This window comes from Lipotes vexillifer, unplaced genomic scaffold (assembly GCF_000442215.2).
Source record: "Lipotes vexillifer unplaced genomic scaffold, Lipotes_vexillifer_v1.1 scaffold1073, whole genome shotgun sequence".
In the NCBI taxonomy this organism is placed as follows: domain Eukaryota; kingdom Metazoa; phylum Chordata; class Mammalia; order Artiodactyla; family Lipotidae; genus Lipotes; species Lipotes vexillifer.
Genome location: NW_006791304.1, coordinates 1,533,425 through 1,550,432, shown reverse-complemented (window position 1 = coordinate 1,550,432; position 17,008 = coordinate 1,533,425). Strand labels below are relative to the sequence as shown.

The window sequence follows — 17,008 nt, the reverse complement described above, 5'->3', positions numbered from 1 at the left end:
TGTGCACACTATCATAGTACACTGTTCAATAATTTGAGTAATCTGTCACATCATATGGACAGGGAGCAATCATACTCACCCTGGGATCTTATGTTGCATGAATTCTTGGTGCAAAGAAAGCCCCAATACATATTTTTTGAATTAAGTTAAAGAAAATCTGTATGGAAGGAATTGCCTCAAATTTTCATTAAATAAATCATGTCTTATTCCTTCACAGCTTTAACCTCTGAAAGTCCATAAACAATGAATTCACTTCACTCATCCTGTTGTAACACCTCTGCTGAACTTTTGAACAAATCCTGGAATCCAGAGTTTGCTTATCAAACACTCATCATGGTGGATACAGCCATCCTACCTTCCATGGTTGGGATTATCTGTTCAATGGGGCTGGTTGGCAACATCCTCATTGTATTCACTATAATAAGGTAAGGGCTTCTTTTTCTTTTCTGTAATTTAGGGACATGATATACTCCTTCAATGAGTCCTTTTCCCCCTGTAGGATTTTTCTTAATGAAGTCAGGTTTTGGAAATATTTGCTTAAGATAATTAAAGAAGTTCTACAGATATTTTCATCACGTATTAAGTAACATCTCTGTCGCAGATGTCAAAATGTCAGTGCTTACTGTTGAGTCAGTGAATTTTTAGAGCAGTGATTCTCATTTTTAGCAACATATTAGAATCACCACAGGGACTTCCCTCGTGGTCTAGTGGCTGAGAATCTGCCTTCCAATGCAGGGGACGCGGGTTCAATCCCTGGTAGGGGAACAAAGATCCCACATGCTGCAGGGCAATTAAGTCCGTGCGCCACAACTACTGAGCCCACGCACCGCAACTAGAGAGAAGCCCGCACACCGCAACAAAAGATCCCACATGCCCCTGACGCAGCCAAAAATAAACAAATATTTAAAAATTTTAAAAAAGAATCACCACAGAGCTTTTAAAAATCCTAATACAGAGTTTCACCCCAGACCAATTAACTCAGAATCTCTGGCAGTGGAGCCCAGGCAAGAACTGAAACTGCAAAGCAACCATTTTATTTTCCGGCAATAAGAGCTACCCTAAGAGGCTAACCTGGCCTGACTGGTAAAAGAGAGTCTTTTGCACTCACTTAGACAAGAGAGATACTCTACCTGATCTACTGCCAAAGATTTAGGCAGTCATATGTGGTGGGCTGCTCCCCTCAGTATGGACCACCCAGTGCGGGCCAAACTGAGAGGCACCTGCTCGCTAGTAACTCTCGCCTTTGCTTCATGTCCCCCACCTCATTCAGCTAATTTCCTGCTTCCTCTTAAACCTAGAGCCTAAGGTTTAACTTGGAGCATAAGAACAGATTACAGTCAGCCCTCAGTGCCCATGGGCTCTGTATCCATGGGTTCCACATCTGGGGATTCAAGCAATCGTCAAAAATATGAGGCAAAAAATTCCAGAAAGCTCCAAAAAGCAAAGCTTGAATTTACCATGCCCTGGCAGCTATTTCCATAGCATTTCCATTGTATTTACAACTAATTACAGAGTATTTACATAGTATTAGGTATTATAAGTAATCTAGAGATAATTTAAAATATTAGGGAGAATGTGTATAGGTTATATGCAAACACTACACCATTTTATATAAGGAACTTGAGCATCTGTGGATGTTGGTATGGGTCGGGGGCAGCTGTCCTGAACCGATCCTTCATGGATACTGAGGGACCATTGTACTCGTCCTCTACTGGCTTGACAAAAATGAATTTAGAGTTAGTGTACACATGCCCCATCACTACATGATACCTTTGCTATCCCAATTATTTTCACATTTAAGGTTTACTTGTTTTAATACATATAAGGTGTTAAAAAAAATTTTGTCCTGGTCTCCGATCATACTTACAGCCATGATTTTAAAAGATTTTTGTCCATATTTATAAATTATAAAACACATTCTAACTTACTACCAAAATGGTGTTTTCAGCACTATATTAACACATAACTACAACAAACTTTTGTGTAGCATATTACACTTACAGAGCACAGTTGTAAACTCATTTACTCCTCAAAATGGCAATACTCATTTGAGGAAAGAGGCTCAGGAGAGAAAATAATTTGTCTAGCATCACACAGCTGGTAAGTAACAGTCCTAGCACTTGAACTCAGATCCCATGATTCTAAATTCCAGGTTATATCCTCCATAATAATAACATCAAACAAATCATCAAAACTACAAAGATGGTTGGATTTACCACGTGAATGGAAGAATCCTCACAGGACCAATTAAAAACAGGAGCAGCCCTCGGGAGAGTGACAGGATGACACTCACTATCCCTGAGAAAGCTCATCACTGGTCACTTTCCCCAGCTGGCTTCTCAAATTTTTATTGTCATTATCTCTGTAGTTAAGTGTAGTGTATCAATGGTATTTTTTTATGACATTCATAATTGAAGATTTATTTGGTATACTGGAATTCTACTCTTAATGAATTCAGACATTCATTAACGTGTCCTGTAAAACCATTTGTGAATATCAAGCATGTAAAATTATTTTTTAAGTGCTAGAAGCAATTCCACTCAATATGTATTACTAAATACCTATTGCATGCCCAGAACTATTCTAAGCGTTATGTAAATACCAAAGAAATATGGCAGCATCTGACTCTAAGAAGTTCATGGTTTACTGGAGAAGACAAGATTTAAATACATTAACTCATTTGAAAAATAATACAAGATATTAAAAACAAGTGGGTGAAAAAAGGTGGTTCAAATAACAAGTTCCAGGAAGGGAGATGAAAGTAATCAAATATTCTCAGAAAGCCTCAGGAGGCAATAAAGTGAAATAGAAAGTTAACAGTCAGAGACCTGGGAATGTTTCCAACTCACCGTTTGTCTGTTGCACCTGCTCACTTGTCCTTCCATATTTCTCTCTTGCCCCTCAGTATTTTTGCTGTCCCCTCCTAAAGATACAAGCAGTGTGCCTCACACCTGAGAGCCTTGGTCCCACTGTTGAGAAACCAAGTCCCTAGAAGGTGTAGCCCTCCCGAAATGGTTGCATTTTTACAGACACCTTTTATATGCAAAGACTGTTCAGGCCCTGTGACAAGCTGTTGAACTATCTGGAGCCAGAGAAACTTCCTGGTCCCCCTCAAGTTACACCAATAGACAATGGCCTGATTCCACCCACTCATATGGAGACAAAGCTTGAAAAAAAAAAGAAATGTGGAATGTGAATTCTTCTGAAAGTCAATACTGAGCTATAATTCCCAGAGACAGATTCTCAACATAAAGCAAATAGTCATTAAACTGGAAAAAAAAAGAGAAAACCTGAGCCATAATACTGGCAAATTTACTTGCAATGATTGTGGAAAATCTGTTACTTCTTCATACCATTACAATTTTATAGATAATAAGTGAGAAGATATATGTTAATGGAGCTTTTAAGATGAATCCTTTAATCTTTAAAAAAACATCTGAAGCAACTTAATTTTTATTTTTATTGCTAGGATGTTGATATTTTTCTTTGCAAATTACTCTTCAACAATTTATTAATCTCTCAAAAAGTCATTTGAAAGTAAATTAGTTTTAATTTTTTTCAGCTTGGAATTTATCTAAGTTTTTTTAATTGCTCTCCAAAAAATGTAAGACAATTTACATTAATTTTTTTATCATGCCTTGCCATGATCTTTTATTTTTCTTTTTATTTTTTTTAACATCTTTATTGGAGTATAATTGCTTTACAATGGTGTGTTAGTTTCTGCTTTATAACAAAGTGAATCAGTTATACATATACATATGTTCCCAAATCTCTTCCTTCTTGCATCTCCCTCCCTCCCACCCTCCCTATCCCACCCCTCTAGGTGGTCACAAAGCACCGAGCTGATCTCCCTGTGCTATGCGGCTGCTTCCCTCTAGCTATCTATTTTACGTTTGGTAGTGTGTATGTGTCCATGCCACTCTCTCACTTTGTCACAGCTTACCCTTCCCCCTCCCCATATCCTCAAGTCCATTCTCTAGTAGGTCTGTGTCTTTATTCCTGTTTTACCCCTAGGTTCTCCATGACCTTTTTTTTTCTCTTAGATTTCATATATATGTGTTAGCACACGATATTTGTTTTTCTCTTTCTGACTTACTTCACTCTGTATGACAGACTCAAGGTCCATCCACCTCACTACAAATAACTCAATTTTGTTTCTTTTTATGGCTGAGTAATATTCCATTGTATATATGTGCCACATCTTCTTTATCCATTCATCCGACGACGGGCACTTAGGTTGTTTCCATCTCCGGGCTATTGTAAATAGAGCTGCAATGAACATTTTGGTACATGACTCTTTCTGAATTCTGGTTTCCTCAGGGTATATACCTAGTAGTGGGATTGCTGGGTCATATGGTAGTTCTATTTGTAGTTTTTTAAGGAACCTCCATACTGTTCTCCATAGTGGCTGAACCAATTCACATTCCCACCAGCAGTGCAAGAGTGTTCCCTTTTCTCCACACCCTCTCCAGCATTTATTGTTTCTAGATTTTTTGATGATGGCCATTCTGACTGGTGTGAGATGATATCTCATTGTAGTTTTGATTTGCATTTCTCTAATGATTAATGATGTTGAGCATTCTTTCATGTGTTTGTTGGCAGTCTGTATATCTTCTTTGGAGAAATGTCTATTTAGGTCTTCTGCCCATTTTTGGATTGGGTTGTTTCTTTTTTTGTTATTGAGATGCATGAGCTACCTGTAAATTTTAGAGATTAATCCTTTGTCAGTTGATTCATTTGCAAATATTTTCTCCCATTCTGAGGGCTGTCTTTTGGTCTTGTTTATGGTTTCCTTTGCTGTGCAAAAGCTTTGAAGTTTCATTAGGTCCCATTTGTTTATTTTTGTTTTTATCTCCATTACTCTAGGAGATGGGTCAAGAAGGATCTTGCTGTGATTTATGTCATAGAGTGTTCTGCCTATGTTTTCCTCTAAGAGTTTGATAGTTTCTGGCCTTACATTTAGGTCTTTAATCCATTTTGAGCTTATTTTTGTGTATGGTGTTAGGGAGTGATCTAATCTCATACTTTTACATGTACCTGTCCAATTTTCCCAGCACCACTTATTGAAGAGGCTGTCCTTTCTCCACTGTATATTCCTGCCACCTTTATCAAAGAGATAAGGTGACCATATGTGCATGAGTTTATCTCTGGGCTTTCTATCCTGTTCCATTGATCTCTTTCTGATTTTGTGCCAGTACCATACTGTCTTGATTACTGTACCTTTGTAGTATAGTCTGAAGTCAGGAAGCCTGATTCCTCCAGCTCCATTTTTCGTTCTCAAGATTGCTTTGGCTATGCGGGGTCTTTTGTGTTTCCATACAAATTGTGAACTTTTTTGTTCTAGTTCTGTGAAAACTGCCAGTGGTAGTTTGATTGGGATTGCATTGAATCTGTAGATTGCTTTGGGTAGTAGAGTCATTTTCACAATGTTGATTCTTCCAATCCAAGAACATGGTATATCTCTCCATCTATTTGTATCATCTTTAATTTCTTTCATCAGTGTCTTATAATTTTCTGCGTACAGGTCTTTTGTTTCCTTAGGTAGGTTTATTCCTAGATATGTTATTCTTTTTGTTGCAGTGGTAAATGGGAGTGTTTTCTTGATTTCACTTTCAGATTTTTCATCATTAGTATATAGGAATGCCAGAGATTTCTGTGCATTAATTTTGTATCCTGCTACTTTACCAAATTCATTGATTAGCTCTAGTAGTTTTCTGGTAGCATCTTTAGGATTCTCTATGTATAGTATCATGTCATCTGCAAACAGTGACAGCTTTACTTCTTCTTTTCCGATTTGGATTCCTTTTATTTCCTTTTCTTCTCTGATTGCTGTGGCTAAAACTTCCAAAACTATGTTGAATAAGAGTGGTGAGAGTGGGCAACCTTGTCTTGTTCCTGACCTTAGTGGAAATGCTTTCAGTTTTTCGCCATTGAGGATGATGTTGGCTGTGGGCTTGTCATATACGGCCTTTATTATATTGAGGAAAGTTCCCTCTACACCTACTTTCTGCAGGGTTTTTATCATAAATGGGTGTTGAATTTTGTCAAAAGCTTTCTCTGCATCTATTGAGATGATCATATGGTTTTTCTCCTTCAATTTGTTAATATGGTTAATCACATTGATAGATTTGCGTATATTGAAGAACCATGGTGAGACCAGAGACCAGAGAAACAACTCTTGGGCAAGTAACTCCAAGTGATTCTGAGGTAATTGGTCTTTGAACTGAACTTACTGAAACACTGCTCTCAGGAGTCATATGGAAGGGAGGGTAGGAATAATCTGATTATTCACAAAAGTTATATCAAGGAGGTACATTGAAAAGGAGTAACCCCAAAGGAGAGCTTCTCATTCATTTCTGTTTATTCCTGGTTCCTGTTTTACTAAGAGAGTTTTAAGTAAGTGGCCATTATTTTATTTTTTTTTTTTTAACATCTTTATTGGGGTATAATTGCTTTACAATGGTGTGTTAGTTTCTGCTTTATAACAAAGTGAATCAGTTATACATATACATATGTTCCCGTATCTCTTCCCTCTTGCGTCTCCATCCCTCCCACCCTCCCTATCCCACCCCTCCAGGTGGTCACAAAGCACTGAGCTGATCTCCCTGTGCTATGCAGCTGCTTGTTGGAAGATTTTAAATCACAGTTTCAATTTCAGTGCTTGTGATTGGTCTGTTCATATTTTCTATTTCTTCCTGGTTCAGTCTCGGCAGGTTGGGCATTTATAAGAATTTGTCCATTTCTTCCAGGTTGTCCTTTTTATTGGCATAGAGTTGCTTGTAGTAATCTGTCATGATCCCTTGTATTTCTGCAGTGTCAGTTGTTACTTCTCCTTTTTCATTTCTAATTCTATTGATTTGAGTCTTCTCCCTTTTTTTCTTGATGAGTCTGGCTATGCCATGACCTTTTATTTGTTACCTTCTTAACAGACAGATGGCTCAAACTATGAAGACTACACTAAAAATAAGGAGAACTTGGGCTTCCCTGGTGGCGCAGTGGTTGGGAGTCCGCCTGCCGATGCAGGGGATGCGGGTTCGTGCCCCGGTCCGGGAAGATCCCACATGCTGCGGAGCGGCTAGGCCCGTGAGCCATGGCCGCTGAGGCTGCGTGTCCGGAGCCTGTGCTCCGCAACGGGAGAGGCCACAACAGTGAGAGGCCCACATACCGCAAAAAAAAAAAAAAAAAAAAAATAAGGAGAACTAGATACATTTAAAGAAGATTTAGGACTTTCCCATTTATGATAAATACTTGTATCAAAAGAGAATGAATAGAACAATAGTAAGATCATTAGTGATGCTGGAAAGCAAGAAATGAACTAACTTCTGACTTTGCCAAAGACTACAAAAATGTATGAAAGAATAGATTTACGGAAGGTGGAGCTTCCAGAATAAGGTGTCCTATGTGTTTTGTTTTTTTTTTAAAGAATCGATTTGTGCATTAGGAGGGTGACTATAAAGTAGTGAAGCCAGATCATTACTACTCAGTCATACTTTAAATTCACAGCAGGTCAAAAGGAAGCCAGATTTTAAAATGTAGGAGGAAAACTGGGCCAATTAAAACATAAAATTTTCCCCTTTTGTTCTTGGGAGAGAGACTTATGAACTCAGCCCCATTACTCAACTATTCTCCATGGCCACAGTGGGTCCTGGGAAACTCCCTCAATAAAGGCGATGATGTTTCTCTCCGTCGGTCCCCCACTCACATGTTTTGAACACATCTTTCTCCTGTCTACTGATAGATGGCTTTGAGTGGGCAGAGACTCTCTAAAGGATGCCTTGTCTCCCTATAAACAAAACGTTCCCATTCTTTCATTCCCTGCCCTCAACGGGCTGTCAAGTCAACTAATTTACACTAAATCATGGATTACTGAAACATCTTACTTTTTAACCCCTCCCCATGGTGTCTACATTTTATACAGAGATTACAAGAAGAAGAGTGAGTGTTCCTGAAGGAATATTAATGGTCTAATGATGGAATACCAGTTGCTAAGACAGAGATGGGAAATGCTTAGAACAAGGCCTCTTCTTTTTTCCCACTCAGCTTAGTGCTCCCTCTGACCCAGCCCTATACCATTCTCAGGGTGCCAGCTGGAGTTGGAGTTGACCCACACCCTTGCTGTACACATACCCTATGCTTTAGATGCTACAAAACCTCCCAGTCACCTCTGTTCAAATGAACTGGAAAGCTGATTGGAGACCCTTGTTGCTATGGTCCAATGCACCAAGACAGCTCTGGAGTATAAAGGGGTTGAATGTCCTCCCCAAGGACACAATAAGTGAGGGCACAGAAATGAAACTAGAATTTCCAATTAGGTTCTCTTTATATATCTTACACTGTGTATCTAGAGCAGGGTTGGCAAATACGTCACTCTACTCTAAACTCTCCCACCCTTGGCAGTCATGTCTAATCACACAGATCTGTCCTTTAGTAGTGCCTGTGTGATGACTCACAATTATTCTCAGCACAGTGCTTTATGAAATCACTACTAATCCATTGGTGTTGCCTCATGCTGACCTTAAATAAATGAACTACCAGTTATTTCTGAAGCAGAAATTAGTTTACTCAAGATCAGCAAAGTATTGCAATTTGGGATCTGCAACTATGGCAAGCCCCATGCAAGTGCCACCCAACAGAGAGAGGAGGATTCTTTTACAGAGGGGGAAAAGGAAGTTGGGAGGGCTGTAGTAAACAGAGTCCATTGGAGAAATTGAGAGTTCAAAATATAGTGGCTTGTCACTGGCTGAGTGGTGACAGTCTCTCATTGGCTAAGCTCCTGCCAGGCAAGAAGTTTTCTTCTGTTGAGCTCTGCTATCGGAGGGCATGAGAGCGCCCCACTTCTGACCTCCCGACTCCATTTTAATTGAGGTTTCTGTTTATTAATTTTTACACTCACAAAAGGAATATAATTTAACTAGAGTTAAATGCCAAACAAGGGCTCATGAGGCAACCCAGAGATAAACAAAATTAGGAAGGTACTACCATGTCCTACACCGTCCTCTGCCCCAACACCACCACCCTTCTCCTGGCCCTGAGCTGAATGGAGGGAAGAAAAGTGGTTTTACAGATCTTGGAAGTTTGGGCTGCCTGGTGGGAGCTGTAGCCACAGTGGGATCTGGGACCATGGAGTGGGAACTGCAGGAGGAAGGTGGAGCCACAGGCGGGATGCAGCCACCGCCAGAGATGCCAGCAGCAGAGAGGGGAAGGAAATACCCTGGCCTCTCCTCTCATCTTACCCTCCAATTTCCCTCCAATAGTGCTTCCTATTGGCCAAAACAAAACAAAAGCCAGTTGGCAAGAAGACCTAGGAACAAAGTGCAGAAGGGTGAAAAGTGGGTTTGAGAGTAGGCTGATCAGCAAGGCATCATCCTGCTTGTGTGGGGTTATATAATATATTTTTTAGTTTTATTTAATCCATTGCATATATTGCTGTTTCTGATTGCAAAAGGTAAACATGTTTTTAATAGAATCTTTTTAAACATTAAGAAATACCAAGAATAAAGTCAAAATCAGTCATACTACTACTACCAAGTGGATACTCACTGGGATTACTGTGACATATTATTTCAGCATGTTTTTAAACAAATGTCTAAATAAATTTGGGGTCATACTACGTACATGGTTGATTTTTTTTTTTTTTTTTTTTACTTAATAAGTACTTTCCCATTTGATTAAATATTCTTCCAAAGTATGATTTGTGGGCTTCCCTGGTGGCGCAGTGGTTAAGAGTCTGCCTGCCGATGCAGGGGACCACGGGTTCGTGCCCCGGTCCGGGAGGATCCCACATGCCGCGGAGTGGCTGGGCCCGTGAGCCATGGCCACTGAGCCTGCGTGTCCGGAGCCTGTGCTCCACAGCAGGAGAGGCCACAACAGTGAGAGGCCCGTGTACCGCAAAAACAAACAAACAAACAAACAAAGTATGATTTGTAACAACTCTATCATTTATTGTATGGGATTGTGGGATACCTTAATTTACCGTAGCATTAGATATGGCCATATTAACCATATGAAAAACACGTTAGCTGAAATGATCACTGATTTACATATTTTTTTAATGTTTGGTTCATGAGAGACAGAAATCTCATTAAGTCTGGCAACATGAAATCTGAAGATAAATTAGACCTAAGAAAAGAATGCAAGTGGTATAGTTAGACATTTAACATTTCTATTTAATTATTTTTAATTTCTATGCAGTTTCAGTTTAAAAAAGTAATAATAAATATAATGTGTTATTTTTATTACCCTAGTACCTTATGCCCAGATAAATATATCATTTGCTTCAGAATTCTCTTTTGCTATACAGAGTATCATGTAGAAACACTTTTATTTTATTCTTTTGTATTTCCAGTTAATGGCATGCACTGTCCTTAACAGAGGAATTTCCATAATTCATTATCAGTAAATGACGGGTGCCCACCTGGAGGAGAGCAAGGGCCATGGATCTAATTGCTGCAGTTAGAACCTAAGCAACCACTTGTGGTTTATACCCCAATTCAAATGGAAATAACATCTACTTAATAGGCAAAGATTTATAGGGTTTTTTTTGTTTTTTTTTTTTTTGCGGTACGTGGGCCTCTCACTGATGCGGCCTCTCCCGTTGCGGAGCACAGGCTCCGGACGCGCAGGCCCAGCGGCCATGGCTCACGGGCTTATCCGCTCCGCGGCATGTGGGATCTTCCCGGACCGGGGCACGAACCCGTGTGCCCCGCATCGGCAGGCGGACTCTCAACCACTGCGCCACCAGGGGAGCCCTATAGGGTTTTTTATTATTGTGTTTTTGCTTTGTTTTTGTTGAATTTATTTTTATTTATTTATTTTTGGCTGTGCTGGGTCTTCGTTGTTGTGCGCTGGCTTTCTCTAGCTCTGGCGAACAGGGGTTACTCTTCATTGCAGTGAGCGGGTTTCTCATTGCAGTGGCTTCTCTTGTTGTGGAGCATGGGCTCTAGGCACACAGGCTTTGGTAGTTGTGGCTCACGGGCTCAGTAGTTGTGGCGCACGGACTTAGTTGTTCCGCGGCATGTGGGATCTTCCCGGACCAGCGCTTGAACCTGTGTCCCCTGCATTAGCAGGCAGATTCTTAACCACTGCGCCACCAGGGAAGTCCCTTTGCTTCTGTTTTTGTTTTTTAGCGTGGAACTCCTTCCAGCTGACCTCTAATATCAGTTCCTCTCCCCTGAGCCCTCTCCATCTCCTACTCCCAGTGGTCTGGTGAGGACGAGGATTAGAGACCAAGGACAGTCATTTAGCATCTCTTTCGGTTGACATGTTTTTTTTCTCAAGTCTCTTCTCCTTCTTGGTCTTTCTGATATGAGCCACCAACGTCCTGGGGACAAGGAACCAACCTGCTGTATTAGTGGCATCAACAATGCCCAAAGTGTGGTTGCTGAATAAGGACTCACAGCAGTAACTCCCCTATATAGTGTGTGCTGCCACGGCCTGGGTAAAATATCCTGGCCCTGACTGACGCCTCACATGAGCCTTTGATGGCTTAAATATGAAGTTCACAGGCTGTAGAATTTGCAGTCCCTGAATAATGAAGACACACACTAGCTTCCAAACAACAGAGCAATAGACCTGGATCCAGGGTGAACTAATAACTGTGGCACAATCTTAGGGCTAATTCTTATGTGCTACTTAAATTCTTATCTGTCCTCAATACAGATGTCACTTCTGCCAAGAAATCTGCCTTGACTGCCCCCAGGGGAGGGGGTAGAGGCCCATTTGTATGCGCTCCTTGTGCTGTCTCTAGCTTTCTTTCATCACGTTATAATGTGATCATTTATTACACGTCTAGACTATAAGCTCCTTGATGTTAGACTTTCTAGGTGATTTAGCTTTGCAGCCCAAAGCACAATATTATGCCTGACATATAATTGGTGCTCAATAAAATGTTTGTTGAATTAATAAATAGCATCTCCCAGATAAAGATGATACATGTTTATTACTGAATGCCCCAACTCTTTGAAGATAGGGAGCAACTGAATTTTAAATTAAATTTCTGCTCTCAGAAAATTATTTTGCCTTCACTTCCCCCAACATTTGACAGGATATGTTTCTCAGTGCCCTCCACCAATTCACTCAGTTCAGATTTCTACTCCACACTCTGGATTTCAGGGTCTTAATTAATAGTCTTTTCTATTGAGTTAAATTTTATTGGAATATTTCTAAGTAATGGTCGAAATTTGTTTTAACAATGGCCTCAGTTAGGATTTGAGCTTACAGCTTCAGTGGGGGAAAAAATTCGTTGCAAGATGGAAACATTTATTTTCCCTATTCAGCTATATTTGGTGCTAGGGATAGGTAAAGACAAAGTCTTTTGCCTGAGTGAGTTTAGAGTTGGTATAATTTGTTGCTATATAGAAATTACTTCAGAACTTAGTGGCTTAAAACAATCAACATTTGTTATCTCACACAGTTTTTTGTTTGTTTTTTTAATTTTTATTTATTTATTTTTGGCTGCATTGGGTCTTCGCTGCGGCACACGGGCCTTCCCCAGTTGCAGCGAGCAAGGCCACTCTTCGCTGTGGTGCACAGGCCTCTCATCGTGGCGGCCCCCCTTTGTTGTGGTGCACAGGCTCCAGGTGTGCAGACTCAGTAGTTGTGGTGCGTGGGCTCAGTAGTTGTGGCTCGCGGGCTCTAGCGCACAGGCTCAGTAGTTGTGGTGCACGGGCTCAGCTGCTCTGCGGCATGTAGGATCTTCCTGGACCAGGGCTCGAACCTGTGTCCCCTGCATTGGTAGGTGGACTCCCAACCACTGTGCCACCAGAGAAGTCCCTCTCACACAGTTTTGAGGGTCAGGAATCCAAGAGCAGCTTAGCTGGGTGGTTCTGGCTCAGGGTCTCTCAAAAAGTTGCAGTCAAGCTGTCTGTCCATCTTTAGAGGACTATCTAAAGGCTTGGCTAGGGCTGGAGCATCTACTCCAAGGGAGCTCATGCACAGGTCTGGCAGGTTGGTACTGGTTGTTGGCAGGAGGACTCAGTTCCCTTCCACATGGACCTCTTCACAGTGCTGTTGAGTAACCTCACAAGACGGCACCTGGCTTCCCTCGGAGAAAGTGATACAAGAGAGAGCAAGGAGAAAACCCCACCATTCCTTTATGTCCAAATTTTGAATGTCACACTGTCAATTCCACCACATCCTGTTCGTTAGAAGTGAATTACTAAGTTCAACCCTCACTCAAAGGGAGGGAATTAGGCCCCTGCTCTTTTTTTATTTTATTTAATTTTTCTGCGGTATGTGGGCCTCTCATTGTTGTGGCCTCTCCCGTTGCAGAGCACAGGCTCCAGATGCGCAGGCTCAGCGGCCATGGCTCAAGGACCCAGCCGCTCCGCGGCATGTGGGATCTTCCCGGACCGGGGCACAAACCCGTGTCCCCTGCATCGGCAGGCGGACTCTCAACCACTGCGCCACCAGGGAAGCCCTAGGCCCCCCGCTCTTGAAAGCAATATCAAAGAACTTGTGGACATATTTTTAAACCACTGCAGTTATCAAATAGTTCAAAACGTCTGAATATACACAAGCATTCATATGTGCATTTGTGACGGTTTCCTTTTAACTTTTAAAATAATTTTAGCAATTGAAAATCTGTAAGAGATGGCATAAATTAAAGGCGTGTACTTTCAATGTCAATCCTCGGGTTTCCCTCCATTTCTTTCAGGTCCAGGAAAAAAAACCAATTCCTGACATTTATATCTGCAACCTGGCTGTGGCTGATCTGGTCCACATCATGGGGATGCCTTTTCTTATTCACCAGTGGGCCCGGGGAGAAGAATGGTGTTTGGGAGGGCCTCTCTGCACCATCATCACATCCCTGGATACCTGCAGCCAGTTTGCCTGTAGTGCCATCATGACTGTAATGAGTGTGGACAGGTAAGTGAAGAGACTATGAAATATATTAACATAATTCAGAGGTGCCTGTACTTCCCCAAGGTCATTCCAACTTAAGCAACATCAGTGCCGGTTTGTAATAGCAAAGTTCCTCTTCCTTTGTTTGTTTCATTGTAGGACAGATCAGGTAATATTTTTCCAACTCTCACAGAGGTCAATTTTTTCATGGAAAACTTAAAACACTAAACATCTCCTTTTTCCCAATCATTTTTTCGATCTCAGTTTTATTTACAATTGACTGCAAGAAAAAAAAGACCATAAAAGCATGAAATATTGGAGACCAGAATGAATGCCCCACCACCACCCATCATTCTTGCAAGAAGGAAGCAGAGGTCCTGAGAAGTGAGGGGATTTGCTAAAGGCACATAGAGAGTCAGTGGCAGAGCTGAGAACTGAAGTAGGTCTCCTCACTCCTTGTCTAGGGCTCTTTCTGGTAAGTTCAATGTCTCACACACCCTTGTTATCACCTAGCAGCCTAAAGGAATCAGTGGAGTAGTGGGCTCTTAAACAGCTATGAAGAGAAGTCAGAGTACCAGGAGGACCATCCTTTATACTCATCATTCTGATTGGTTAATGCAAATACTGCCATTTACATCATTAGAAATGTGTTGGACTGTATCCCAGAACATGCCAAAGCCATATTCTCCACCCATGTAAGCTAATGTTATTCAAGGAGATAATGGTGATGGCCAGAGCCTGTGGAGCCGGTGAGTGATGGAGCCCAGTTCACAGGCAGGCTGTCCAACTCTGGAGATGGCAGGTAGCTGGCAGCTAGCTCACCATCCGGCTGCTTTAGGAAGCATGCAAGCTAGGATGTGCCCTGCATCATGCAGATGCCAGGACCTCCACACCAGCTCTTAGCAGCATTCCCCAAACAGAAACAAGCCCTGAAGACAACAGTAGAAAGCACAACAGAGCAACCCACTTGAAATCTCTATCCACCCTCTTCCCACCCCAAGCCCAACCCAGCACACTTGGTCCCCCTTGCTCTGATCTACTTTTTCTTTCTCCCTTGCTTCGAATATATTACATATGTTAATATATTTCGTGTACAAAGATATGCATGTGTGTTGTTTTTGTCTAGCCTTCCCTGGCCATCAAATGTAAATTCCACAAAGGCAGGGTCTTTGGTCACTACACTAGTGTCTGTGTAACAGTGCCTGGCACATGGGTGCTCAAAAACTACTGATGAATGAATGAGTGAATGTCAGTTTTGAGGGCTGTGTTAAATTTCCTTGAGTCCATCAAGGACTCTTTCCTGAGCTCTGCCTCTCTTACCCTTCCAAGTGGGCCTTTGGGGTCGGGAAGGGATGAGCAGTTCTTCAGATGGATAAACAAAGGAATAGCAGGGTTCATATAAATCATTCCCTGGATCATTATTATTCAGACGTGAATAATGATGGTAATGTTTAATGCAGTTTTTATATCCTGCTGCTTTTCTACAAAAGAATTATCAAAATATGTAGAGTATACTTCTCAACTTATACTTAGCTTCACATATTTTAATCTGCGCGCTGGGTAGGTTGATCTGGTTAGTTCAGCTGATGCCACCAATGCTGACGGCGTGTGGAGTAAAGCCTGGTGAGCTTGCCAGGGTTCCAACACCAGAGCCCTGCGCGGGGCAGGAACCACCGCAGAAAAGCAACTTAAAGTATAGTCCTCACCATCGTGATCCCATTCTCAGGAGAAAAAAGCTTCTTCATACCATGTACACACCATGAAGGCAGGAGAGCATCGGCTTTTTCTTTAAAGAGGGGAAACTGTACCCCTTCGGTAAACCTCTTACTGCAAATAACGTGAAAGCACATTGTCTGCCTTAGAACAGACCACAGAACACTTCCTAATGTTCACAGGTTTTTTCTGAGTGTATGTGTGTGTGTGTGCGTGTGTATCTTACACAGCTTAATAGTGTGTATTCTTTTTAACCTTATGGACACAGAATGCTAAAATTTTACTTTCAGATTAAGACACTCAGGCCTTTATTCTTCTCCCTGCCCTCACTTTAGAGGATCACGTGGCCAGAGACAAATAAAGATTTTGTAAAACTGAACCTTTCCCCCAGCCCCTGGCATTTCTTGCAGTTCTAACTCTCCTAAATTCACAAAAAATTCAACAAAATCTATAATTCTGTAAAACAGAAATGAAGTTTTCTCTGTAATGCCAGCAGTAAATGTCAGTGCCACCAGTATGCCTTATTGTTTATACAGTTATTTGAATTGTCAATTTAATGGATCATAAATTTCAAGTGTTTCCCATAACTCTTTCATTTTTCTTTCTCTGATTAATTAATAACTGCAAGTGTGTGGAATATTTTAAGAGAGGGTTCCTACCTTTAAAGCAATACTAAAAAATTCTATAAACATCCAAAATATGAAAAATATTTGCTTCTAGGTGAAAGCTACCTAGACTTTCATTAGTGGTTACTTTCGTAAGTAAATTTTCTAGAACAACAACAAAGTAAGTAGGAGCCAAAATTCCCCATTCATTCATTTAACAAATATTTATTGAGCACAGACCGTATGACAGGAACGATGCCAGACACAGGAGGTACAGCAGCATTAAACTAATAGCCAAGGCTCCTGCCTTCATGGGGCTTCCATTCCAGAGGTGTAGACAGACATCACACCGTGAAGAGTCACAGGGGTAAATGTGTATTTCCACACAATGATACCTACTAGAAGGAAAAGTAGAGTTGCCCCACAATCTGCATTTATAGTCATGGGCCCTCGTATAGAGCGAGTGGTCAGGGGAAGCTTCTCCGAGAGGGAGACCTAAATGGGGACTCAGAGTAGAAGCAGGAGGAAGGAGAGGCACGTCCTGCCAGGCGGGTAGAACAGCATGTACCTGACGCTGAAAGAGACAGAGTTTGAAGGAAGGCCAGGGAGAGACTGGCACAAACTTCAGCCTGAGTGACAGGGAGGGCCAAAGGGAGAAAGACATCAAGGGTCATGGTGAGAATTCTGAATTTTATCTAAAAGACAAAGAAAGGCCATTGAAGGGTTTTCAGCTGGGAAGATGATGAGAGAAAATTCCCTAACCGATTGATGCCATGACTCCATCATCTTTAATCCCAGACAGAATGATGGCAGGGCTGCTGTACAATCACTACCTCATTCCCTTCCTC

At 41.4% G+C, this 17,008-nt stretch overlaps 1 protein-coding gene across 1 annotated transcript in view; it reads left to right on the top strand.

Moving 5' to 3' along the window:
- The first annotated feature begins 234 nt into the window (after positions 1-234).
- The window catches only part of MCHR2 (melanin concentrating hormone receptor 2), a 24,735-nt gene continuing 7,961 nt past the window's right edge, over positions 235-17,008 (top strand). Inside the window, 2 exon segments of the mRNA XM_007472288.1 lie at positions 235-425; positions 13,655-13,866. Of these exon segments, the coding sequence (XP_007472350.1) occupies positions 13,724-13,866 (143 nt within the window). The 5' untranslated portion in view covers positions 235-425; positions 13,655-13,723.